Genomic DNA, 26,183 nt, shown 5'->3' on the forward strand with positions numbered 1-26,183 from the left:
CTCAAAATAGTTAAAGTGATTGCTATAAATCTGGAGTTTGTGGTCCTATTGGAGAGGTGACAAAGTATAGGAATTCTCCATTGCTGGGGACACACGCACAAACACACTTCCTCTGCTACACAGAACCCTTAGGAATTCTCCATTGCCAGACACACACACACACACACACACACACACACACACACCACCATTACTTGGGCAGCACAAGCCCTTCATATAGCAGCAGTCCAAAACAAGACCACTGTATGTGTACCTATCACTCCAAACCCTTTCAACCCCTAAAAGTTCTTGAGTATCAATCACCCACCTGACACTTGAAAAAGTTTGTGCCAAGAACAGCTTAAGCTGTTGTTGTTTTTAATTTTAGGCCACATACTACTAAATGCATACCTTAACAGGATGCCTTGTCACTTGGCCTAGTACATTCTTTTGAAGTTTGAGCCAAGATCTCATATGGCTAGACTTTTCCTGTTTCTATGGAAGACAGTATTCCTCATCTGGCTGGGCAGTGGTGGCACAAGCCTTTAATCCCAGCACTCTGGAAGCAGAGGCAGGCAGATCGAATCTAGCCTGGTCTACAGAGTGTTTCAGGACAACAAAGGCTACGCTGAAACCCTGTCTCAAAAAAACCAATATATACATTATATAAACATATATATATATATATATAAATTCCTTATCACTTATTTGAATAAACAAAGATTTTCTCCCAAAATGTTTATTTGTCACATTTAAAATACAAAACAAAATCCACAGATCCAGATACAGGAACACAGAAAATATTCACACGTATCTACTGTTTAGGCCTATGAAAACCCATCTGTACATCTAATTTATCCATCAATACTACATGAATGAAAAGCAACATAGCTTTAAAACAAGTTGGTTACCAGTAACACTGTCAAATGTAAGTTCATAGTACTACTTGAAAGAATAAAACATTTTGTAGAAATATGAAAATTAGCAGTTTGTAAGATTTCATGAAAACATTTCTATAGGATTAACAAGCTTGTCCATCAGCCTTTAGACACACTAATGCTAAAGCAACTGAATTACAAGAAAACACTAAGGATAACGGCATTCTAAGAACTGGACTAGAATATTAAATGCAAAATCAGAACCACATATCCAAGTCCTGTTCTCCGGAGTGAAAACAGTGGGTTGTCTGGGAACTTGTCTAGCTGCTACCTAGTCACTAAAGGAGATTCTGACTAACACTAGGTTATTCCACCAATATGCAGAGTATAGTTCTTCAGGGAAAGCAGATTTTTTACTGTGGGATACAGAACATACACCATTGAACACATAGTAGTCCTGCTAATCATGGGGACTAAGCTACAATAGCATCATTATTCTAGGATGACACCTATCTTACCAACAGACCAGAGATACTACACCTCAGTATATGCCTTATCCCTATCCAGGCACAGAACAATGCCTGCTCCTCTACCTGGGGACACAGACACACAGGCAGGTCATCATCAGTCAGACATATATTAATGGCTTCACAGTAGCAACACAAAATGCACTCAATGTCACATTTCCATAGGAAAGGTTATACATACATTATACACTTCAGTTTTGAAATGTGGACTCAAAAGCATTCCATTTTCCGCAACCAGTGAATTTGGTGATGGTCCCAAATCTTCAAATCCTAATTCAGCAGAGCAAAAGTCCTTCTTTCCCTGCCAGGCGCTGGCGGTGGACTTTGTCTTGTTGTAGCTCTTCATGATTAGGGTGCCAAAGTTTCATGATGATCCTTTCAATGTTAAGGGCATACACAGTATGTGTAGGAATGACTTCCCTGTGTACCTGTGATTTTAAAATTACATGTTTTCTATTATGTTTCAGTAGACTTATTTTTCCAGCATTCAAAACTACAACTTATATTTTTAAAAATGTCTCATGACTTAGGTACCCTATAAACTTTAAATCAGAACATAGTGAATCCCAAGTCAGATAATAAGAAAACTAAACGGTTCTGTGGGCTGCTCAGCAGTTAAAAGATAATTGCCATGCAAGCCTGATGACATGATTCCAATTTCGAGAACTCAGATAAAGTAGAAGTAGAAGGAAAGAACCCCACAAAGTTGTCCTCTGACCACACACAAGCCATGGCACATCTCACCCACATGCATACACACAATGGCAATTTAAATTTTAAAATTAAAAAAAAAAAAAAAAAACCTGAAAATAATAAGGAACTATGGGATTATTTGGAGTTCGGTATTTGTTTGTTTTAATGAGAGGTAGAGTATGAGAGATGATTTAAAAAGAACTACAGGGTTTGGGATTTAAAAATGAGACTACTACTGTTGACCGTAAAAACAAGTCAAAAAGTGGAAAAGCTAGTATCTTTGTAGATTCTTTCATTAATGGGTCAATAAATCTAGGTAAAGCAGGAGCCAATACCTGCAGAGCTTCAAAAAGGTCATACATGTTCACCGGAGGCAAAGCTGCAGGTAGAGTGTCCCCAGAGCATGCCAACAGGAAGGCGGCCTGCTGTTCAGCATCATCAGGGTGTGGCTGAGAAGCTGGATTCTGACTGGCACAGGGAGCAGGGAAGGCTGGAGGGCTGCAAAACAAGTTTTTAAGGAAATATTCTCAGTACCTAGAATGGAGATCAGTGAACACCTAGAATGGAGAGGCTTGCTGGAACACACCCCATTCTGAATATCTCTAAATGAATCAGAAACCTACCACCATATACATAGAGTCCATGATTTCCATTTCCAAAAGGCTCCAAGTATCTGTCTATCTGGAAACAATATAATGTAGCCATATTTACTCCCTCCTCCCACAATACTAATATATTTACTTAGCTCAGGATACTGAACCAAACTATTTCCTGCCCCTAAAGAGTTTCTAGTTTGGAAAAACCACACATACATATAAACAAAACAAAAAGCAGTGTAACTAAAGGAATATGAAATGGAAAAATTACGGAGAAGACAAATTGTACTGAAAGCAAGCTTAAAAAATAAACACCAAGAAAAGTAGCGGGCAAAATGGGAGCACAGGAAACCGTCACCCAGATCTTGCTAACTTCCCCAAACAGGCCAAACAAAGACAAGCTGAGAAGTCAGGCGTGGCTTTCACATCAGTACAGATACCCACACAGTAGCCAGGAATACACAAGGAGGTAAAGCAAAGAGTGGGGCAGCAACTGTGGCTTAAAGCATCAGATGGAAGCAGCTCTGCTACAGTAATGGCTTCCTGGGGACTGGGCAGGAGTGGAGGGCTCCACGGCAATGCCACATCAGAGACAGCTCCCAACACCCCTACTACAAGGAACCACTGTTTCCGTTTTCCCTGGAGAATGACTTCAATATGAAACAATCCCAAGCAGGTATGTCTGAATGAGGTTTGGGTAGTAACTCACCACAGATGGAAACCTAAACAGGGACTCCAATTTGAGATGACCCTCACTTATCACGATGTCTCTAGAGCCCTGGCATGGCCACCATCCCACCTCCTCCACGTGCTGCCAGTGCCCTTACATCTGCCCCCTTCCCGTCACTTTGACCGCTGCCACCCTGCCAGCCTCCTAGTCCTCAACAGTTTCCTTGATCCCGTATGTCTCCTCTTTCCGCCCGTCCTCCAGCAGCCAGATAACCGGACAGGTGAAACCCAGTCTTTAGAGAAATGCAGCCACAGCACTAGCCACAAGGAAGACCACTGCTATTTCTTTTCCAAAAGGTTAAAATGAACACAAAGTTTTGTGGGGAAAGCAGAAAGGGTAAAGCCACCCTGGTCTTGGGAGCCCTGAGTGGATTGAGGACATAGATCTGTACAAAAGGATGCTGAGAACACTCAAGAGACATGGGCGCAGGCCATGACTTTGAGCTACAGCCATGAGTGTCAGATGAGGCCATGGACAACAAACATCTACCACTCTTCCTCCTCTTCCCACCATGAGCAAGCCACCTCCTCACCAGGCAGAGGCCACCATCAGGAAACTCTACCTGAGGAGCTACTCCATCCCACATCAGAAAGGGAGAAGCAATCAATCACCTCCAGTTTTTAAAAAGTACCAAAATAATTCACTCTAAAGCATGCAACTTGAGAAATAACTGTGTTGATGTCAAGTCTTGCAGAAACACAATAACCAATTCTTTAACAGTGGCCTCTCACATAAGGTCAGTGACCAAGCAGTAAAGGACCCATGCAAGGGTACAAGAAGCCACTCACCCTTCAACCAGGTTGTTGTAAGCCACCACACTATTCTTCAGGTACGGTTGTGGGGTCACGTTACTACCAAAGGCGTATTTAAAATGGCCATCTCGTACCCGGTAAGCTTTCCTTCTCGACACAACTGAGGTCAGTATATCTTTGAGGTGATTCTGAAAACAAAAGAAAAATAGCAAGAGCTCCTCAAAAGCAAACAATAAAACTTCCATTGTCAAATGGTCCTTCCATTCCAATGGTCCTGGCATTTGATGATGGAGAACGACAGAAATGCTCATGGAAAGAGCCCAAGCCAGTGCAGAGGGCATGGGGGAGGGGGTGGGGGAGGGGAGGTGGGGGAGGCGGGTGAGAGGAGGTGCTCTCTTCACTCCACTCTGTAAAGAGGCTGTTCTCCAGGCACTGTTGCTCTTGGAGTGGGTTTCATTTCAGTGTGCAGTACTGAGACTGGGCATCACATGGGCCTCACGTGGGAGGCGAGTGCTCCACCACTCCACCACTCCACATGCCCTGCATTTCGTTTCCCTTAGGTTGATGCTTCTCAGAAATGATTTTCTGGTAAAGTAAGTTTTTTGGTTTTTGGTTTTTTTAAGGCAAACTAAGACTTTGAAATTTGACTTAAAATGAGACAAAAGTTTTAAGATCTGGTATTCACTGGTTACCAAAACCATTGCAAGAGCTTTTGCTCTCAAAAGCCCTACAAACAGATAGAGAATTGTACATGTCTATTCAATTCTCTTCACTTTTAGAAGAGCCACGTACATTAGAACTGTTGAAAATGGAACACTCCCAGTATATGTTAGCATGGGAGAGCCAGGATCAGGCCAGGCATTTCACTTACACGAATATGACTTTCTTCTATCAAGACACCCTTGTGCAATTTAATGTGGGTTTTCATGCAGAACTCATTCAATGTTTCTAGAGCAGCTACTATCTCAGAAGAGGAGAGTGAGACCCAGAAAATCATCTACAGTTACTGGAGTACTGTCTGGTATCAGTGCAATGTACACTTTATCAAATAACTAAGTGAAATAGTGGGTCAAACAGTCTCACTGTTCAGATGCCTACCTGACACTCTTTAAATGCAGCACTACCTCAAACACAAGTGACTTGAACCACTAGAATTTCTGATTTCTGTTTTTGCTTAAAAACTGTTCCTGTGTTGACAAAACAAGAGATAAGCAGAAGTATGGATGCTGCAAAGAACCTGTCTGGAAAAACCTGTCAACCAAAGGCAAATTCTTTGGTTGTGAAGTATGAAGTATTTCTCTTAATGATGACAGATAGGAAACCTGAGTGGCATTCGGTTCCTTTCTGTCAATATCAGCTTTAAACACACCCAAGCTCCTAACAACCATTATCTGTCGTGAATTCTACCAAAAGCAAACCCACCTCCACAGCATAGACAACAGCAGAGACCGCTTCCTCGGTGACATTGTCCAGCCCATGCTCATAGGCAGTTACGATCATTCTCCCCTCAAGCTGACCCCGTGTGGGAAGCATCATTGTGTGGGAACAGAGTTTCAAATCCTCATCATCCTGGGGATCCTTTGCCACAAACTGCTGAGCTCCAGAGAGGGGGTTCTGAGGCTGGAATCTATGCTAAGTAAGAAAACTTCAGAATTATTCACTTCAATAGCAAATGACAAGACAAACAGAAAAAAAAAAAAAAAAAAAAAACAAAAAACAGCTACTGGAAATTGGGACCTACAAATCAAGACCACCAAAATTTACCAAAGGGTATTAAAATTTTCAAAGTAAAAAGTAAATCGTGAGCTGGAGAGATGGCTCGGCCATGAAAGGCTAGGCTCACAACCAAAACTACAAAAAGTAAGTCAAGCACAAATGATGATAAATTCACACCTGTTCCATGGTGAGTTAAGGGGCAATGGGTGTACACACAGCAGACTGTTGTTGGGCTTTTTGAAACAGTCTTGCTATACCTAATAACCTAGACAGGCCTCAAACTCACAATATACCTGCCTCAGACTCCCAAGAGCTGGGATTACAGCTGTGTGCCTACAGCCATTTATTATATTCAATTAATACCTTAGTGCTCACAAAATGTATGGCCTTATGCTAAAAATAACAATGGGGAGAGACTACATAGAAAAGTCACAGAAGTTTAATTGGAAGCAGATTCTGAAAGTATAGACATATAATTAATGCTTCAGTTAGGATTTACAAAGCCTAACTAATCAAATGATAGTTCTGACAAATATTTGAGCCAATGCTATAGGACAGAAGCAGCTCTATATTGTGACTGTTTGCTTACATTCCTAACACACAGCCTTTGTTCAATTTGTAAACAATTCAGCATTCCTATGAAATTTATATACTCTACCATCACTGGAGTTGTTCCTGATACCTTTGAATTTGCAGTGGAGACAGTCTCCATGTATGTATTATAAAATAATACTGGCATTTTTCCATTTCCTAAGTATAAAGCTGTCTCATACCCAACACATTTCAAACCAGGTATGCCTTAGAGATAGGGAAGAACCCCCAGGTTGAGTAATGTTATTGACACACAGCATAGAACAGGCAAGCCTAGGATGACAAACCTTTGGGAAACTTCTCTTCCTACCTGAAAACATACAGGTTTACAAGTTTATAACCATATGCTTCATCGTCTCCATACTGATCTCTAAAGGCTCAGAGCACAGCTAGATATCAACAGAAGCCTACCAGAGGCTCCAAGCTGACCCCTGACCAGGAGAGAACACAAGCCCAGCTTCCAATCATTGGGGACTCTGAAGTGCTAATCACAACACTTCCGTGCAAACACTGACAAGAATACATTGTAAGATGTATTTACAATCTCCCAGTACTTTTTCTTCCTAAATCATATTTTTCAACTCTGCTGGTGATACTTAAAATCACAGCGACTTAGCCAGGTATGGCGGCACACGCCTTTAGTCCCAGCATTTGGGAGGCAGAGGCAGGCAGATCTCTGAGTCCACGGCCAGCCTGGTCTATAAAGCAAGTTCAAGGACAGCCAGGGCTACACAGAGAAGCCTTGTCTCAACACTCCCGACCTCAAAAAAATTACAGCTATTTTATCACACTAGTACTTAACCCCACCGTTGCTAGCTCTATTGGAGAATGACCTACATCAAATTTCTGACGAACAGAAGACAGCTTTTTCTTGCCCTTGGGTTTTCCAGGCTTGGCTGCAGAGCCCCCCGTCCAGGGCAAAGATCCAGCACCTTCTACAAGACAGAAAACAACAGCCACAGTGAAAAAGACAACAACCTGAGTGGAAAATGACAACAGCTATTGTTTTTTTCATTTGGGGATTAAACGCATGGACTAGTCAGGTAATGAAAATTTAAATAATGAAGCTCAAATCTGAATCTTCTTTACTTCTCTGTAAACGAAATTATAACTCTCAGCAGGGCAATGGTGGTGCACGCCTTTAATCTCAGCACTCAGGAGGCAGAGCCAGGCAGATCTCTGTGAGTTCAAGGCCAGCCTGGGCTACAGAGTGAAATCCAAGACAGACACCAAAACTACAAAGAGAAACCCAGTCTTGAAAAAAAAGAAAGAAAAGAAAAAAAGAAAGAAAGAAAAAAAGAAATTAAAACTCTCAAATCATTGTTTTTCTAATTATAACTAAAATTATTTTTTTGAGGAAAGCAAACTTTTTACTTTTTCTTTTAATATGTTCGAGCATGTGTGTGTGTTTGGGTTTGGGTGTTTGTGTGCATTCGAGTCCAGAGGCGAATGTCCAGTATTTTCCTCAGTCAATTCTCCACCTTATTTTTACGGCAGGGTCTCTCACTGAACCTAGAGCTGGATGCCGGCTGAACTAGCTGGCCAGCAAGCTCCTCTCTTGTTTGCCTTCCCAGTGGAGATGATAGGCAGACAATTACAGGCAGATGCTGCCAGGCCTGGCTTTGACATGGACTGCAGAGGACCAAGTTCAGGTCTTTCTGCTTCCATCTCCCCAGCCCTATATTTTTAGTTAATGTTTTTAGGGGGATTTGTAGCCCAAGTTGGTGAACTGGGCACATGTATGTATCTCTTTTTCAAAACCTGGCTAAAAATAAAGTAAAGGAAGGCAACTCGCATGAAATAAAGAAATGAAGTCTTAACAAGTTCCAAGGTGGCCTAACAAGGTCTTACAAAGCTTAGCCATGAAGTGTGACCCTGCAAGGACAGGCAAAGAAGGCTTAACAGAGACCCACAAGGAGAAAGGAGGGCGTGGTGAGCCTAGAAGTCATTAGTAATGCAAGGTCTATGTTCAAAGATCATCCATATACATGCTTATCCTCATTCCCATGGACTAGGCTCAGTATGAAATAAAAATGTGGGGGTAGATTTAATCAAAATATATGCATTATGAAATTGTCAAACAATTAAAAAAATTTTTTTTAAATGTGGTACTCCTTGTTCAAGATTCTAGAACATTAAGACAGCACTGGTGAAGTACCAAACAAACCATGTGCAGGTTTCTGTGCAGATGCAGTTCACATGCCCACAAAGCAGCTCTGCTCACTCTCATGGGACGGCACACAACAGGGTACATATGACAGATGAGCTGGGTGGGGAGGAAGGGGAACAATTCTTCTCAAGTCACCTGCTGAGGTAGGCAGTATGGATGCTGGCGTCCTAGAACAAAGCTTTCAGCATATACTCCTTCCTAACAGCTGGCTCCATCAGCTCACTCTAAAGCAGGATCTCCACAGGTTTTTTGCAACATATTGAAATGGACAGCACCGAATAGGCACTTGATCATATTTGGTACTATGGAATATTTGCCAATGGAAGAAACACACTCAAGATTTTTTTTTGGGGGGGGGGGGTTTGGGGGGACAGGGACATGACCAAACAGCAAGTCAAAGAGATAATCCGTCAGGGGTTTGGCTTGTTCTCAGAACAGCCTGATTACTCTCCCAAGATCAGCAGTAACTAGCATGGAGGCACATGATCCCAACACCTTGGAAAGCAAAAAGATTCCAAGTTCAAGACCAGCTTGGGCTGTGCAGCCGAACTTTGGCATACTACTCCACCTCCCCCAAAAATAAACTCAGGGGTTCCATGCAGCAAAACTGTCCATCCAGAAGAGAAAAAGACAAACAACCAGGAGTACTAAGATGCAGTAATCTATCTTGCTTCTGAAGATTGCTACTCAGTGCCTCAGAACTTCCCATCAACTCACAACCATCCACAATGAAATCTAAGATGCCAACATTTAACATGGGTAGCAAACTACATCCAAACAATAGCACATGAGTAAAAAAATAAAAAGTAAAAAAACAGCCAACTGAACATGCATAGTTGTTCTAGACATGAAAAGTAAAAAGACTGACCATATCCATCTGGTATCTCTAAGTGTAAGAACACATGTATCCATCAAACAAGAAGAAAATGCCATAAAAGCTGCTGAATTCGAGAATATATTCAACAGAAAGCCTGGGGAAGCTGAGGAAGTCTCAAAGGACGAGGGTAATGAGGTAAAGAGAGAGACACTGAAGCCAACGGCTCCAGAGACAAGTGTAACCAACGATGAGGGACACTGGACGACTCACCGTAAGAGCAGAACATGGCAGTGAATGCACTGGGATGTGGTGTACTAGTAAGGAGCAGCCTTCACCAAGAACTTTCTGGGCTGAGTTTTTTTAGAACTATGAACATAGTGTTTAATATTTATTTATTAAAAAATTACACTTGGAAAAAATATCTCCAAAATAGTAATTTCAAAGAAATATTCCTCCAAAATAGTTTTTTTAATATGTACTTCTGTGTGTGTGTGTGTGTGTGTGTGTGTGTGTGTGTGTGTGTGTGTGAGACAGGGTGGGGGGAGGGGGAGGTAATGTGTACATGATTATAAGTGTCTGAGGAGGCTGGGGGCTTTCGATCCCCTGGAACTGGAGTTATAGGAAGCTGTAAGCCATCTGGCCATCTGACATGGGTGCTGGGAACCAAACTAGGGTCCTCTCCAAGAGCATTATGTGTTTTCAACTGCCAAGCCATTTCTTCAGCCCCACCACCAAAATCATCTTAAAAGAAAAAAAAATACTCATAATTGTGTAACAGGTTACACCATGGGGTTTTTTTTTTGTTTTTGTTTTTTGTTTTTTGTTGTTTTTTTTTTTTTTTTTGGTTTTTTGAGACAGGGTTTCTCTATATAGTTTTAGTGCCTATCCTAGATCTTGCTCTATAGACCAGGCTGGCCTCGAACTCACAGAGATCCGCCTGGCTCTGCCTCCCGAGTGCTGGGATTAAAGGTGTGCACCACCACCGCCCAGCCATGTTTTTAAGGTTTATTTATTCTTATTTTATGAGTATGAGTGCTTGCCCACATGTTCATATGTGCATCACAAATATGCCCGATGCCCTCAGAGCCCAGGAGAAGTCATCCGATCCCCTGAAACTGTAGTTACAGATGGCTGTGAGCCGCCATGTGGGTGTTGGGAACTGAACTGGCCCTCTGCAAGAGCAGCCAGTGCACTTAACCACTGAGCCATCTCCCCAGCCTCAGTTATAACCATTTAATGGGTTAAGAGTTTTTGTTTTGTTCTATTTTAGTTTTGGGGGATGGTTAGTAATGCTCTGGGTAGCAGAGTAACTTGGGTTCTACAGTTAAGTGATTCCCTAAAGAAACCTACTCCTGCAATTCAAACTGGATCCTAGGTGCTGCCGCCACCACAGCAGAAGGGCTGACTGCAGGGACCTGAGGAAGCAGAACACACAGCTCAGGAGCAAGCTGCTGTGGAGACGGCAAATGGAGCAAGGACACACACGAGGAAGATGACCCAGACAAAGACGTTCCCGCAGCACTGAAGACCGCTTCTGAGCCAAGGCTACCTTAAGTAGACTGGGCCTTGGGCAAATTTGTAAGTTTTTGTTTTGTTCTGATGTCTGTTTTCGTATCTATTAAAGAGGCTAACAATACCCTGAAGGGTGGCTGTTCAGATTAAGTTACCTACCATGCCGTACTCAATAAATAATATTAACTTAGGATATCCAGAATCACCTAGGCTTAACCACAAAAAAAAAAAGTTGACAATCTACAGAGGCAGGAAGTGCCCCTGAACCTCAGTTTTTAACAAGGTCCCAGACAGCTTTCTCTCTCACAAGGGAAGTTTTCAAAGCACTTACTTAACCTCTGCCTTACTAAAACTGGCTGAAGGACAAGTGTATAAACAAGTGATGTGAGCCTTAGCACCCGCAAGTTCTAGCTAACCGGTTACACTCAGTCCTCGTCAGCCTTCTACCAACGACTTGCGGAGGTGAGCTCTTCCCTCCCAGGGCCTGTTCTGCTGAAGCCCAGCAGAAGCCCAGCAGAAGTCCAGGTTTCTACAGCTCTCATCCCCAGCCTCCGGAAGGTCCCCTCCTGCTGCCCATGGCCCTCCCCGCTGCCTTCATCTTCTGAAGCCTGGCTCCACCCTCTCGTTACCTCACCTATAATGTAGCAAGCTGAGTGGGGAGTAAAAGGAGGAAATCATCAGTTAAGGGTGCGCGTGTGTACAATAACTGTCACCTACATAACTTTTTTTTTTTTTTGGTTCTGGGTAATTCAGAGACCATTTCCTTTGCAAACCTGAGCGATGTCTGACAAGGAGGCCACATCCCAATGCTACCCTGCTTTGCCAAGTGATCCACACTGGAAACATTCCCACTCCCTTACCTGGTGTAGAAACCAAAATCTGACAACGTGTGAGGATGGCCAGGAGGAAATCATTGTGAGAATGAACTGAAAAAAGGAAGGTTATCACAAGTCAGACAGTATTTTCAACACAAGGAAAACATTAGCCTAGCTTGTGAATACTTAAATGTTGCCCCCTCTCTCTCCCATTCTTTACAGTTAACTTTTTAAACCAGTATTAAGATTATGTGACCCACCATCAAAACCAGAAGTCCTCATTGTAAACCTGGGGAAACTTGGAGAAATGAAGACCTACCATTGTCCTGTGTGAGGAGTCTGTGGGCTTCCAGGTCGAACTCTTCTTTGCTGATCTTCTGCTTGAACCACAGCTTTAAGTTGGCCCAGTATCTGCAGAAGGAAAGACTATTAAAAACCGCACACTTCTGCCTCTACCCCGGGGTTCACTCGAGCTGCTCCAAACCCCCAGGGAAGAAAAGTTTATAGACCCCAGTGTCAGCGGTTGAGCTGTGGGAAGCCTCCCAGAGTTCCTCCGGGGAAGACCCAGTATCTTGGCATGTAGTTCGTCTGTCTAGTCAGCTCTGTAGAAGGGGGCAGACACTCCAGACTCCTGCAGAGGTCGCAGAAGTCTCAGAAGAAACCCACCCCTTCTTCGACACGCTGGCCTTGGACTTACAACCTCCAGAGCTGTGAGAAAATCAATTTCTGTGGTTTAAGCAACAAGCCTGTGGCATTTTGTCACAGCAGGCCTAGCAAATGAACACGCCCAAGAGCCAGAAGACCAACAAGAAACATCCTTTCTCCCTAAAGGAGGCTGGTGAGGACTCAGGGCTGACTCCGAACAGGCCCAGCTGCGCCTTTCCTTCTCACGGTCATCTCTTTAAAGACTGCCCTCAGCCGGGCGGTGGTGGTGCACGCCTTTAATCCCAGCACTTGGGAGGCAGAGCCAGGCGGATCTCTGTGAGTTCGAGGCCAGCCTGGGCTACCAAGTGAGTCCCAGGAAAAAGGCGCAAAGCTACACAGAGAAACCCTGTCTCGAAGAAAAAAAAAAAAAAAGAAGTTAAAGGCTGCCCTCCAGAACCCTACACGGGGTCTTCCTTCCTAACCGCACTTTTCCGGGGACGAGAGTGGTCACCTGTGCTCTTTATTACTCTGGGCGCCATGCTCCCCTTCAGATGAGCTCAAGTTCTAATCTAATCGGCAGACAAACGGAGTTCCTAACACCACCAAAAAGAAAATGTTCCTGGATATGAGAAACTGAAAGTCCTTGGTTTAACATTTGGACTGCTGGATAAATAGTAAATGGTTCACATCCATGCACTCTGTATAAGCTTCATTTACCCACTACCAAGAATTACATTTAAATGGTCACGACGTTCAGTGCAAAGCAAACTGCTTAGGAGGAAATATAAGAGACAAGCTTGTAAAACAAGCTTAACCAAGAAGCCGTTTTTAAAATGAATGAAGACTGGAGACAGAAATGTAGAACAATCCCATACAATTCCATACCTCACCATGAACTGTATCCCTGGCACAAAGACCTATGGATTTCACATTACAAAGCAATAAAATTTAGATTCAGCACCCATATTTGACTAACAGCACATGGAGTGTTGGTCTTTACAATGGAACAGGAGAAAGCTGCTAACTTCAAAACTATTTCTGTAGGCCCTGAATTTACCGTGTGACTGATGCATGTGTGATTCTGGAAGGTACAGTAGCTAACCAGAGGAAAGGCAATCATATACACAAGCCATGTCCTTCAAATTAAGCACCATGTAAGACTATTCACTTGCAAAACCCTGTGAGCACTGTGTATGGCTAAGAGACAATCCCCCTGGTGTGCTTTTTAAATGTAAGTTTTATCACTCAGCATTGCAAAAGCAGAAAGCCATTCTAATAAAGGCTAAAAAAAAAGCTGTCATTTTTACCTATTAAAATAATTTTTTAATTTAGTTTCCTCCTTGCATCTCAGAGAGTCCTTCTGTGATACAATTTGGCTGCCCATAGAGCTTGGTGTGAAGGTTTTGAGGCAGGATGAGCAGACTGAAAACATAAAAAGGAAAAAGAGTCCCTCACCCCAGCCAGCTGAAATCAAAAATTCCAACACAACAATATCTGCCTTAAGACCTCTTTCTCCCTTCCAGGCTGTAAACCCGCAATTTTCTAGGCATCCCAACAGAAAGCCCTTGTGCAACTTTAATGGCTCCTGGTTTTTTACTTTATCAGATATAAGCCTGTCCAACTCACCAGCAAAAAAGGGAAAGAAAATTGTAACCCCCCCAAAAAAAAAGAAAAAGAGAAAAAGACAACCACTAAAATGCATATGCTAAGACACTTAGCTGTGACTCTCCACTGAGAAGCCTACGCCCACACCTTATCCTTTCCCTGAGCATCTCCTTTAACTCTGGTGCTTACAATCTACAAGTAATAATAACGATTTTTTAAAGCCTCTTACTAAAGCGGGGCGCGGGTGAGAAGCCCCGCACCCACGCTCTTGAGTGCGCTTTCTTGAGAGCCTTTCTATCAACAGACGCCAGCTCTGCTTCACGGCTGCTCTAGACAATTTTCTGCATCAACACCAGGCTTGCCGGAGTTGAGGTTCCCCAAAAGACTGAGGCACTTCCTCGGGCTGCGGCAGGCTGCAGTTTACGGAGCTGTCACTCTGTTCCAGGCACTGCTGACAGTCTGGCTGGGCGCCTGGGGGTCCTTTGCAACCCCTGGGCAGCATCACACAGCCTTGGTCCCATCCCTGGCCGCTGGCTTGTGGGGAATAACTAACCTCTCTGGGGTCGGTGTCCTGTCTATCAGATGGGAGTAGTAACCGTGCAGCTCTCACACCGGTTTGGAGGACTAGATAATACGTTTAGAGAGCTGGAAAAGGCGTCCTACCGCCGGCTGGGCTGCCGTCCCTGTGGATGCTGAGATGCTGGGTGACCGACTGCAACTGGGGTCTGTGCCGAACCCGCTTTCAAAGCGCTTCTCAACGCGCCCCGCTGGCCCCGGAGCACCGCCTCCAGGAAGCCCTCCCGGCCCCCCGGCCCCCCGGCCCGGCGCACCCCAGTCCCGCCGACTCCCCGGCATCCAGGGCGCAGCTCCCGCCCCACGCGGGCATCCCCGGTCTCTGGGGCGCCCGGGAGGCGGTCCTCCAGCGCCTCGAGTCCCGGCCGGGAGCCGCGGCGGCCGCAAGGCGCCTCAGGCCTCCGGGAGGTGAGGGAGTCCAGGGACTACGGCAGCCCCGGGCCAGGAGCACGCCCACGCGCAGGCCCGGAGGCCGGCCCCAGAGGCTCTTACTGTTTCACGTTGTCCCCCAGCGCCTCGCTCAAGTTCTTCTTGGCCGCCTCCAGCTCGCTCACAAAGGTCGCCATTGCAGCGCGCGGCTCTCTCGCCCGACCGTAGACCGCGGGGCCACAGCGGCCGGCAACCGTAAGATCAACCCGGCGGAAGGCCTGCGCTCGGGACGCGGCAGGCCCGACCCGACTTGTCGGCCCCGCCCCCTTGCCGCTCGGGAGACGTTGCGTTTGTTTGGTTCCCGGCCCCGCCCGTCTTGCAGTCGGGCGAGCACCGGGCCAAACTCCGTTCGCTAACTTACCCCGCCTCCCGGGTCACGTGACCCGCTTCCCCTAGTAGGCGCGTGCCCAACCTACACCCGCCCGTCCGCCCGCCGCGGCGGCGGCGGCGGCGGCGGCGGCGGCGGCGGCGGCGGCGGCGGCGGCGGCGGCGGCGGCGGCGGCGGCGGCGGCGGCGGCGGCGGCGGCGGCGGCGGCGGCGGCGGCGGCGGCGGCGGCAGCAGCGTCCCGGCCTCCCGGCCTCCCGGCAAGCGCTCCGGTCGCAGAGTGCGAGCACTGTCCAGTGGATTCTCTCGTCCTCGTTTCTTCTTCTGCCGAGCGCTCAGCACCTATTGCGGTCTTTAGTCGGTGGATCTCGTTTTCTGCCACCCGCCACGCAGGCGTTAAGTTCCCTGAAGACGGGATCTCTGTGGTTCAAGTACTGGACATCCAACATTTGCTGACCAAAATAAAACAATTCCCAAACAGGAGACCCAGAGCTCCTAGGGAGAGGTGAGAGGCGGCTCATTTCCTCTGCATTTTCCTACAGAGGAAAAATGCAAAAACAGCCTTTTTCAAAATCAAGGTCAAGTGGAAGGACCCACACACTCTAGCTTGACCTCTGACTGCCCCGTGCATGCTCAAATTCACACACGAATACACACACACACACACACACACACACACACATATATATATATCTCAGATACATGAAAACCATAGCTATGTTCATTTTTCAACTTTTTAAAATCTACTGTAAATTCTTGTATTATTTTTTGCCTTTTGTTTTCTTGAGACAGGGTTTCTCTATGTATTCCTGGCTGTACTAGAACTCTGTATATAGACCACGCTATTAACTTTGCCTTAACTTTTAGTGACAGCATATTTTTTTAAGATTATATTTTTGCCGGGCGGTGGTGGCGCACGCCTTTAATCCCAGCATTCGGGAAGCAGAGGCAGGCGGATCTCTGTGAGTTCGAGGCCAGCCTGGGCTACCAAGTGAGTTCCAGGAAAGGCGCAAAACTACACAGAGAAACCCTGTCTCGAAAAACCAAAAAAAAAAAGATTTTATTTTTATGTGTATGTCTTTGTGAGCGTGAGTGTATGTCCCACGTAGGTGCGAGTTCCCCTCTGAGGCCAGAGGAGGGATCTGGAATTGGGTGCTAGGGCAGTGCTCTGGTCCTCTGGAAGAGCAACAAGTGCTCTTAACCCCTGAGCCGTCTCTGCAGCCTGGTAATAACACAAGATGTATGCAATGACTTGTTTCCTGATTATTAAACTATTTTTTCTGTATTAAAAGCAATACTGTGACAAGCATCTTTATGCAGAGTCTCCTCATTTGGAATTATGACTTGGGACAGAATCCCATAAAAGAATCATGGGACCAAAGGATGAGAATATTTACGAATGTCTTGTTTCTATGGCCAAGTGCCTTTCAAATTTTAAAACAATCCTACAGATAATCAAAAAAAGTAAGTCCCAATTTAAGCCCACCGGCCTTTCATGTGCTTGCAGAGTTGATTGGACTGCCCACTTTTCTTCAGTTGCATTTAATGGCTACTGCCATGCACCTGCTTCACATCCCCTTTCATTAGTGTGGGTATGTCTTATTGGAGGCAGGTAATACTACTCTTACATATTGCCTATTTCCTGCAGTTTATCTCCATAGGCCAATACAGTACAAAGGGAAATTCCCACCAAAGTTTACAATTATTTTATTGATTTATTTATTTACATGTGTATATGTGTAGGGATTTGAGGGCCACCGCCCATGTGTGAGGTCAAAGGAAAGCCTGCGGGACTCAGTTCTGCCCTCCTACAGTGCACATTCCAGCAGCTGAACTCACATGATCAGGCTTGGTGACAAGCACCTTTACCCACCATTTCACCACCTGTTTTCTGTAGCTGTTTTACTTACACATTCATAAAAACTTGGCCTCTGCTTATTTCTCGGTGTTTGGCATGTTGTACAGCACCGTTTTGTTTGGGGTTGGGTTTAGCGGTTGTTTTTGTTTTGTAAGAACACAACATGAGCCGGGCGGTGGTGGCGCACGCCTTTAATCCCAGCACTTAGGAGGCAGAGGCAGGCGGATCTCTGTGAGTTCGAGGCCAGCCTGGTCTCCAAAGCGAGTTCCAGGAAAGGCGCAAAGCTACACAAAGAAACCCTGTCTCGAAAAACCAAAAAAAAAAAAAAGAACACAGCATGAGACCAACTCTTATTAACAAAGTTGTTAAGTGTGTGCACAACAGTATACAGCAGACCTCCAGAGTCTATTCATCATGCTGGACTGAAACTATGATTACTAACTGCCCATTTCTCCTTCACCCGGTCCCTGCTAACCTTTGACTCTATGAATTTGATTATTTTAAATACCTCCTATGAATGGAATTGTGACTTGTCTTTTTTTGTGATTGTGGCTTTATTTCACATCGTTCGCACTCAAGATTCAACTGTGTAGATTCACAGTTTGTAGAATGTCCTGCCTTTTCAAGACTAAGTAGTATTTTGATATATATACATGCCTCATTCATCTGTCAACGAACGTTTAGGCTAGGCCACATCCTAACTATTGTAACTATTGCAAGTAGTGACTTTTAGGCTAGGCCACATCTAAGTATTGTAAATACTTACTTTTAGGCTAGGCCACATCCTAACTATTGCAATTAGTTACTTTTAGGCTAGGTTACATCCTAACTATTAAAAAGAGTGTTATCTCTCCCTGAGCTCTATATTACATCAGTTATTTTTGGATAAATGCCCAGAAGTCAGATCCTTTGACCATATGCTGTTTCTATATTTAAGTTTTTGTGGAATCTCCAGCTTCCCAAGTGGCTACATCATTTTTGCATTCTCACCCCAAGACTGGGATTCTGGTTTCTCCACATCCTCACTGACACTTGCCTTGTGTTTGCTGTCGATGGACTTGTGAGCTGGTCCAGCTGTGGAGCCTGTCAATTATTCTTTCTCCAAGAAAGGCTGCTTGGTTTCCTTAGGACTCATTAGAAGCCACTTGCCCTTTACAGTGCCCGGTACAGGAGAAACACCGACTTCTCCATTTCACTAACAGTTTAGTGCACCTCACTGGCCATCTTCTCTACACGTTGTCGCTAAGTGTGTGGGTTGTTTCCATTTCAGACGTCAGCAGCTCCGCTCCACAGGAGGGACCCTGACCAATCAGTAATGATATTTTATTTCCTTGTCAAATTTACTGTGCTGTTAGCTCTCATTTGAAAGACTTACACGGTATAATGCAGCACATGGTATATGCACATGTAAACTAAACATGATGTCTATACATAAGATTACATGGTGGTATTTAGTGGCTCATACTCAATACAAATATCTGGTAAAATCAAATACTTTAGAGGATTCTGTATAATGTTCTTCCGCATATGACTGTATCAAACAATAGGTTCTAATATAGTTAAAAGTTATAGATGGGTTATATTGGGCCCTAGTTAAATTTTTGGTTTAAAACAAGTTGAGAGACATACCAACACCACAGAAAGAGGTCAGAGGCGGGGGTTTGTTTTGTTTTTGTCTGGTTTTTTGTTTGGGTTTGCATCATGGACCTTGTTGGCAGTCTGGTGATGTCTTTGAAGTCATTCTAAGACTAATGTTTTTAAATGCCTACATCCATATGTTTACACTTAACACGGTTTTACTGAAACACAGTTCTGCCACAGACCCTTTAGAAACTGTGTACCCTATAAAGCTTCCAGACACTTGTCTTGTTCTGCTTATGCTGCTTGCCAGAATCCCATGTGGCTTAGATCCTGGAACCCTAGCTAGGAGCGGGGAGGGGATGAGGAAAGGACAGACACACATCCAGAAAAGCCTGGGTCAGGTTGGGTTCTCATACTTTTGAAGACCAGAAGTCCATAATCAAGATGCACATAAATCTGCTGTCTGGGGTTGCTCTTTCCCTTGCTTGTAGAGTTATCTTCTCCCTGTGTCCTAGCCTTTCCCCAGTGAGTTCTCAACATGAGAGAAAACCAGGAGGCTGGTGGCTATTCTTGTAAGGACACTTGCTGGTTGGCCTTTGTCAACTTACAACAAACCTAGACGTATCTGGGAAGAGGGAGAACCTCCATTGAGAAAATGTCTCCATCCGATTGCCTGGACAAAGTATAGGGCATTTTCTGATTAATGATTGATGTAGGAGGGAGGTCTCAACCCACTGTGGGCAGTGCCACTCCTGAGCAGGTGTTTCTGGGTGGTGTAAGAAAGTGGACTGAGCCGGGCATTGGTGGCACACGCCTTTAATCCCAGCACTCAGGAGGCAGAGGCAGGTGGATCTTTGTGAGTTTGAGGCTAGCCTGGGCTACCAAGTGAGTTCCAGGAAAGGCGCAAAGCTACACAGGGAAACCCTGTCTCGAAAAAAAAAAGAAAAAGAAGAAGAAGAAGAAGAAGAAGAAGAAGAAGAAGAAGAAGAAGAAAAAGAAGAAGAAGAAAGTGGACTGAGCAAGCCATGAGGAACAAGCCAGTAAGCAGCGTTCCTGCATGGCTCCTGCTTCATTTCCTGTAGGGGACACAGGGGTCTTTGTGCTCACAGATAAGCGGAACCTATAATGTTAAGCACACAGGGTTGTTCCTTCAAGGGAAGGAATGCAATACCTGTTACCCACCCAGAAGGCTGGTGGTTGACATGTTGCCTGGTGACCTTTGTTCTACTGTGTGGCTAGAGACTCTGCCAACACCAGATCCTCTCCAAGACCCTTCTCATAAATTTGTTTTTCCAAGTCAATCTATAAACCTTCCTTTATGGACTTTACAAAGGGTTTCAATGTAGTCGCACACAATTATACTTAGTTTAATTTGTTCCTCAAAGAGATGTATGTTTGTTTTGTTGTGAACATGGGATTGAGTTGATTATTGGCAGAATAAGTTTTTACCAAACTGTGCTGTGCTTAAATATGCCTAAAATAAATTACTAGGGGTCAGATTCTTGAGGTTTGAACCAACACCAGCTTCTGAGCACATAGAATTAACTTAATTATCACCAGGGCATTTTTCACCAAATTGTGTTGTGCTTAAATATGCCTAAAAGAAACTACACGGGATCAGACTCTCAAGACTGAACCTACAACTGAGCTGTGTTGAACCAGTTGCCCAAACTGCCTTCTTGCCTCGCTGAAGATCATCCCTCTGCAGGCCTTGAAGAGAGCATCCCCACCTTAATCATTCCACACCTCCCTGAAGATCATCCCTCTGCAGGCCTTGAAGAGAGCATCCCCACCCCACCCTCATGTCTCCCTGAAGATCATCTCTCTGCAGACATCAAAGAGAGCATCCCCACCCTAACCCCACACCTCCCTGAAGATCATCCCTCTCAGGCCTTGGAGAGAGCATCCCCACCCTAATCCCACACCTCCCTGAAGATCATCCCTCTCAGGCCTTGAGGAGAGCATCCCCACCCCACCCCCATGCCTCCCTGAATATCATCCCTCTGCAGGCCTTGAGGAGAGTATTCCCACCCCAACCCCAACCCACCCAGCAAGTTCCTGCCTCCAAATCCTGCCTTGAGTTCCTGCACCGACTTGTCTTTGGGATAGACTACAATGGTCTATCCTGTCCTCCCCAAGATGCTTTTGGTCAGACAAATGTGTCACATTTTATCATAGCAATGTAGAGCAAACTAAGACAGACACTAACCCTAGCATATCAGAGACCCACCTTAATGACCTCACGTAACCTTAGCTAGCTCCCTAGAGGCCCCATCCCCAATCTAGATAGCCACGCTGAGAGTTAGAGCTCCGACATCTATATTTGGGGACATGCAGTGAGTTTATGGTGGAAATGATTGCAGTTTTGGTTTCCTTTTCTCACTCTCAGAGGCCAGTTTCTAGGACTGAGACATGGAAGGCCCCTAGGGATTTATAGAATAAAAGACTACACAATCCCCAGCACTGAAAAGTAGGCCTGTCTTCCAGATCAGTCCTGTTACTTTTGTGATCATAGTTAGCTTGATCAAAACATCTTCTTCTGGATTTTTGAGTCTTAAAGAGAAAGGCATGATCTCCACACGTTGAGGTCATTAGAAGTCAGTCAACCACCCAATCCTGATACATTCCAAAAAAACGCAAAGAACACTACAAATTGGTGAGTCTTTTCTGTGTTCTTTAGGGTATCATATGAAGTTTTTCCTCCCAGCCAGCGAAAGGGAAGCAGAGATGCACTTGCATTTTCTCAGCTAATGGGGCAGAATGTGGGGTGAGCTGGGATGCCAAGTAGCTTCTGAGGACACAGACTTAGCTAACTGCTGTGGTTGGGGCTCAGCATCCCCCAGGGGCCCACATGTTAGAGGTTTGGTCCTCAGCTTCATGCTACTGGGAGACGGTGGAAGCTCTCGGACACGGGGCCTTGTGAGAAGTAGTTAGGTCACTGAGTGTGTGCCTTTAGGAGGGATACAGGGTCCCAGCCCCTTCTTCATCCTTTGTGTTCTCAACCGTGAACCATGTGCCACCCTTCCTGCTAGCCCGAATGTAATGGACCAATTAAGTATGGACTGATGTCTCCAAAGTTGTGAGCCAAAATAATATTTTGTCTTTTAAGTAGTTGGTGTTTGATGCAGTAATACAAAGCTGATTAATGCACCAGTTGTAAGCACAGACCCTTAGGTCTCTCAGACTGTGTCTGAGAAGTCAGTCTCAGAAGCAGCTTTCGGCTCCCCTTCTCACAATGGAAGCCTGGCAGCTCACATCTCCTTGGTGTGGTGATATTTCATTTGTGCTGGAATGTGATCTTCTCTTTGTAAGTTAATAAAGTTTTCCTGGAGATCAGAGGTCATAGCAAGCCATAAACAGAAGTCAGGCGGTGGTAGCACACGCCCTTAATCGGATCACGTGGCAGGCAGAGTCTCTGTGTGGTCAAGGACGCAGCCAAGCGTGGTGACACGAGCCTTTAATCCCAGTACCAACCATAGAGACCTGGAGGTCTGTATAGACAGGCAGTGACGAAGTGACATGGCTGGGCTTAGAGCCAATGAGAAGGCAGAACAGCAAGGTAATAAAAGTGCAGGTTAGACAGGAGGAATCTCTCTCTTGGGAAGCGATGGCGAGGTGGTAAGTTAAGGTTAGTCTGTGGCTCTTCACTATTTCTCTGATCTCTTCGGCTGTTACCCCTGTGTTTGGCTAAGACTATTTAGAAATTTGTCTACACCTCGGTCCTACGTGACAGTAAAAACACCACCATCTTCAGGGAAGCCAAGCAGATGGCTTCAAGAGCTCCAGGTAAAGTTGTCCCTGGACATGATAATGAAAGATATTTATGAGGCCTTAAAAACTGTTGCGAGCTAAGTTATTAAACTGCACCTATCAGAAAAGAGCTCTTCCCTGCCTCTGAAACATTTGCAGTGAGCTAACACCGAAACTTGAAGAAAGCCGTAAACACTAAAGCCACTGCTCACCGTGTGAGTGAGGGCTACAAGGTGCTCACACATGCTCTGTGTGGTGATGGTGTCAGTCACTGGGAAGTCGTCTGGCAGGGGGAGAGCCCAAGCTTTCAAACTGCCACGCGGATTGCTCGTGATGTGGGAAGACTCTGCCAGACTCAGAATGAGCTTCTAACAATCACCTTCCAGGGAAGGAAAAGGCCCCTGTTTGGCCCAGAAAGATGAACTGCTTTCTGGTGTTCCCCAGGAAAATCTAAGCTCTGGGAAGGAACATGGTAAATGAATTTCACAAGATTTGGTCAAGGCTCATTGACCAAAATCAGGGAGGCGGTTTGCTGCCTGGAGTTATAGCTGTGAGTATATGGGACAGCATTGCCATCCACCTGCTACTGAGTTCATGTGTCCTTGAGCGCTAGGACAAAAAAGTCACTCTTACGTTTCTGATTGGCTTCTTGCTTAATTTCTTTTTTAAAATTGGATTACTTCTATAAAGACGTCTTCTTCTTGTCTGTTTCTTTCCCCCTGTTACAGTGTCCACTTTATTTTGTTACAGTACTGGAGAGAAAAGAGTGTAGTGTTAAAAAGCAAACTCCAGGGATCTTTTGACTGAGGCTGAGTTTGTGTTTTCCTATGTTTACTGTTACTTAATCACTGTGCCTCAGTTTCCACATCTGCAAAGTGGAAATCGTAATATTGCTTACCTGAGGATTGTTGTAAGAAATTATTCTGACGGGTAAGCATTCATGTAAGTTCTTGGCACCCTATCAGGCACAAAATGAAAATCAACACGTGGGACCCGCAAGATGGCTCCCCAGGGAAAGGGGCTTGCCATTAGACCTTTGGACCTGGGTTCAATTCCTGAATCCCTCGTGATGGAGGGAGAAAACAGACTCCCTTTGTCCTTCACATAAACACAAGGGCACACATGCACCCACACAGATGCATATTAAAGTGCACATAAAAAAATAAAATGTAATAAAAAAAGGTAATCATTGTTAACCCTCTACTCTTTTATCCCAATAGTTCCACTGAAGATTTTCTGAGATGTTTTATGTGGTTTATTACATTGTCTGCCAAAAAGAAAACCTTGTCCTGAAGTGGGAGTTCTGGGGTTAATAGCTATTTCCTAGAAGGAAAGACAGACTCACAGTCCACAGTCCAGTGCTGAATGAACCAGCAGGAAACTCCCGGCCCACAACTCCGACTGGGCTAGCTGGTGTCTCCCCGGCAGCCACCAGGGGGCGCTGCTTCCTCACCTTTGCTCCGGGATGCGCAGATCCCGGAGAGGACCAAAAACTCTCCAGCCACCTCTTGGACCCAGGATGGCTCCAATGGCCACCAGGCGTCTCAGATGAGACTCCAGGAAGCCCTGTCCTTTGGACTAACACACCAGGCAATCCAAAGATGAATTTTTGTCAGTCTTTCCAAAAGTAAGAATCCTGGAGTTTAACTCAAAGCTGAATTCTACAGGAAGAAATTGAACAATTATTCGTATTTGGAAACAACCTAGAAGAGGCTTTGGTCAGTTGAGTGATGAAGACTGGCGCCTACAGAGCAGGTCTTACATATGTTGCCCCACGTGGTGATGGGAAACAGCAGAAGCCTTTGTGAGGGCTCATTCTCATCAGGCCTGTGAATAGAGATAACACATACTGATGTCTACAGCGTCACTCCCACTACCCCAAACTGTACCACACAGTTTAAACTTCTGTTATCTTCGTGTCATAGCTGTCCAAGATTATACAACGAGTGACAGGAGTACACTGGGGAAACTGAGTCCGAATGACACCAGAGTCCCCTGACTTATCTCCTCTAACATTTTAACCAAGCTGACAACGGTTCATATCTGCCAAGCACTACACTGACTACAGTCGTCCCTCAGAGTTCACAGGGAACTGATTCCAGGATTCCCACAGAAACCAAATTTGGGATTGAAGTCCTTTATATAAGGTGGAGTCATATTGGCATGTAACATACACATCCACCAAATAAACTTTAAATCTGGATTCCTTATAAGATGTAATATAATGGAAACAATAGGTGATTAGTTTTCCTACTGTGTTGTTTAGGGAATAAAAATAAGAAAATGTCTCTACTTGTCAGTGAAGGTTTTTTTAATCCTCACCCGTGTGTGTGTGTGTGTGTGTGTGTGTGTGTGTGTGTGTTGTTGTTGGTGGTGGTGGTGGTGGTGGTGGTGGTGGTAGTGATGGTGGTGGTGGTGGTTTGAATAAAAATGATCCCCATAGGTTCATGTGTTTAAATGCTTAGTCATTATGGAGTGGCACTACTTGGAAGGGATTAGGAGATGTGGCTTTGTTGGAACAGGTGTGATCTTGTTGGAGGAGGTGTGTCACTGGGGGTGGGCTTTGAGGTTTCAAAGACCCAAGCCAGGCCCAGTGTCTCTCTCTTCCTGCTGCCTGCGGACTCTGATGTAGAACTCTCAGCTACTTCTCTAGCACCATGTCTGCCTGCATGCTGCTGTGCTGCCCGCCATGATGACAACAGACTAAACCTCTGAAACTGTAAGCCAGCCCCAATTAAATGCTTTCCTTTATAAGAGCTACCCATGATCATAAAACACAAAGACTGAGTGTGTGTGTGTGTGTGTGTGTGTGTGTGTGTGGTGTGTGTGTATTCGTTCATGCCTGTGTGGATGCAGAGTGTGTATTTAGAGATCAGTGGTCGATCTCAGATGTTTCCTCAGGAACTGCCCACTTTGTTTTTGGAGACAGAGTCTCTCACTGCTGCCTGGCTAATGAGCCCTGGCATCCTCCTGCCTCTGCCTCCCCTGTGTTGGGATTACAGGCTTGTACCACCATGCCTTGGCTCTTTACATGGCTTCTGAGGGTCAAACGCAGGTCATCCCACTTACTTGGCGCTTTACACGCTGAGCTATCTCCCCAGCACATTTTAAAATAAAAATTTCAGGTGAGCATATAAAGCAATAGATTTCATTATGGCATTTTTCATACATACATGTCATAATATTTTGCTTTCTATTATTCCTCTCCACTATTGCCTTCCCATGTGTCCTGCCTGACTCTGGCTCATTCCCTACATTCCTCCATAAAGGGTTCCTTCTGCCTCGTGACACATGTATTCATTACCATCCCCACTTAGATCTCTTGCTCCCCTCCAATGACCCCCTTCTAGTTTGGTGATTTACACACATAGCTGTAAAGGCGAACACACACAGAATTTTAAACGTAGGTACTGCATATAAGATTGAACATGCTTAGCTAGGCTGTGGTGGCGCACGCCTTTAACCCCAGCACTCAGGAGGCAGAGCAAGGCAGATCTCTGTGTGTGAGTTCAAGGCCAGCCTGGTCTACAGAGCGAGATCCAGGACAGGCACCAAAACTACACAGAGAGAAACCCTGTCTTGAAAAACATATATATATATATATATATATATATATATATATATATATATATATATATATA

The 26,183-nt window shown here is 45.0% G+C and overlaps 1 protein-coding gene across 1 annotated transcript; it reads right to left on the reverse strand.

Annotated features, from left to right (window-relative positions):
- Positions 1-708: 708 nt before the first annotated feature.
- Tada1 (transcriptional adaptor 1) lies at positions 709-15,388 on the reverse strand. The gene is made up of 8 exons (XM_059280621.1): positions 15,092-15,388; positions 12,096-12,187; positions 11,822-11,887; positions 7,300-7,397; positions 5,578-5,787; positions 4,192-4,343; positions 2,413-2,575; positions 709-1,812 (listed from the first exon to the last, which is right to left on the reverse strand). Exons 1-8 carry the CDS (start codon positions 15,163-15,165, stop codon positions 1,660-1,662), a joined length of 1,008 nt encoding a protein of 335 aa, XP_059136604.1. The 5' UTR covers positions 15,166-15,388; the 3' UTR covers positions 709-1,659.
- Between the last annotated feature and the right edge of the window lie 10,795 nt (positions 15,389-26,183).

The sequence above is a fragment of the Peromyscus eremicus genome, chromosome 15, assembly GCF_949786415.1.
Source record: "Peromyscus eremicus chromosome 15, PerEre_H2_v1, whole genome shotgun sequence".
In the NCBI taxonomy this organism is placed as follows: Eukaryota; Metazoa; Chordata; class Mammalia; order Rodentia; family Cricetidae; genus Peromyscus; species Peromyscus eremicus.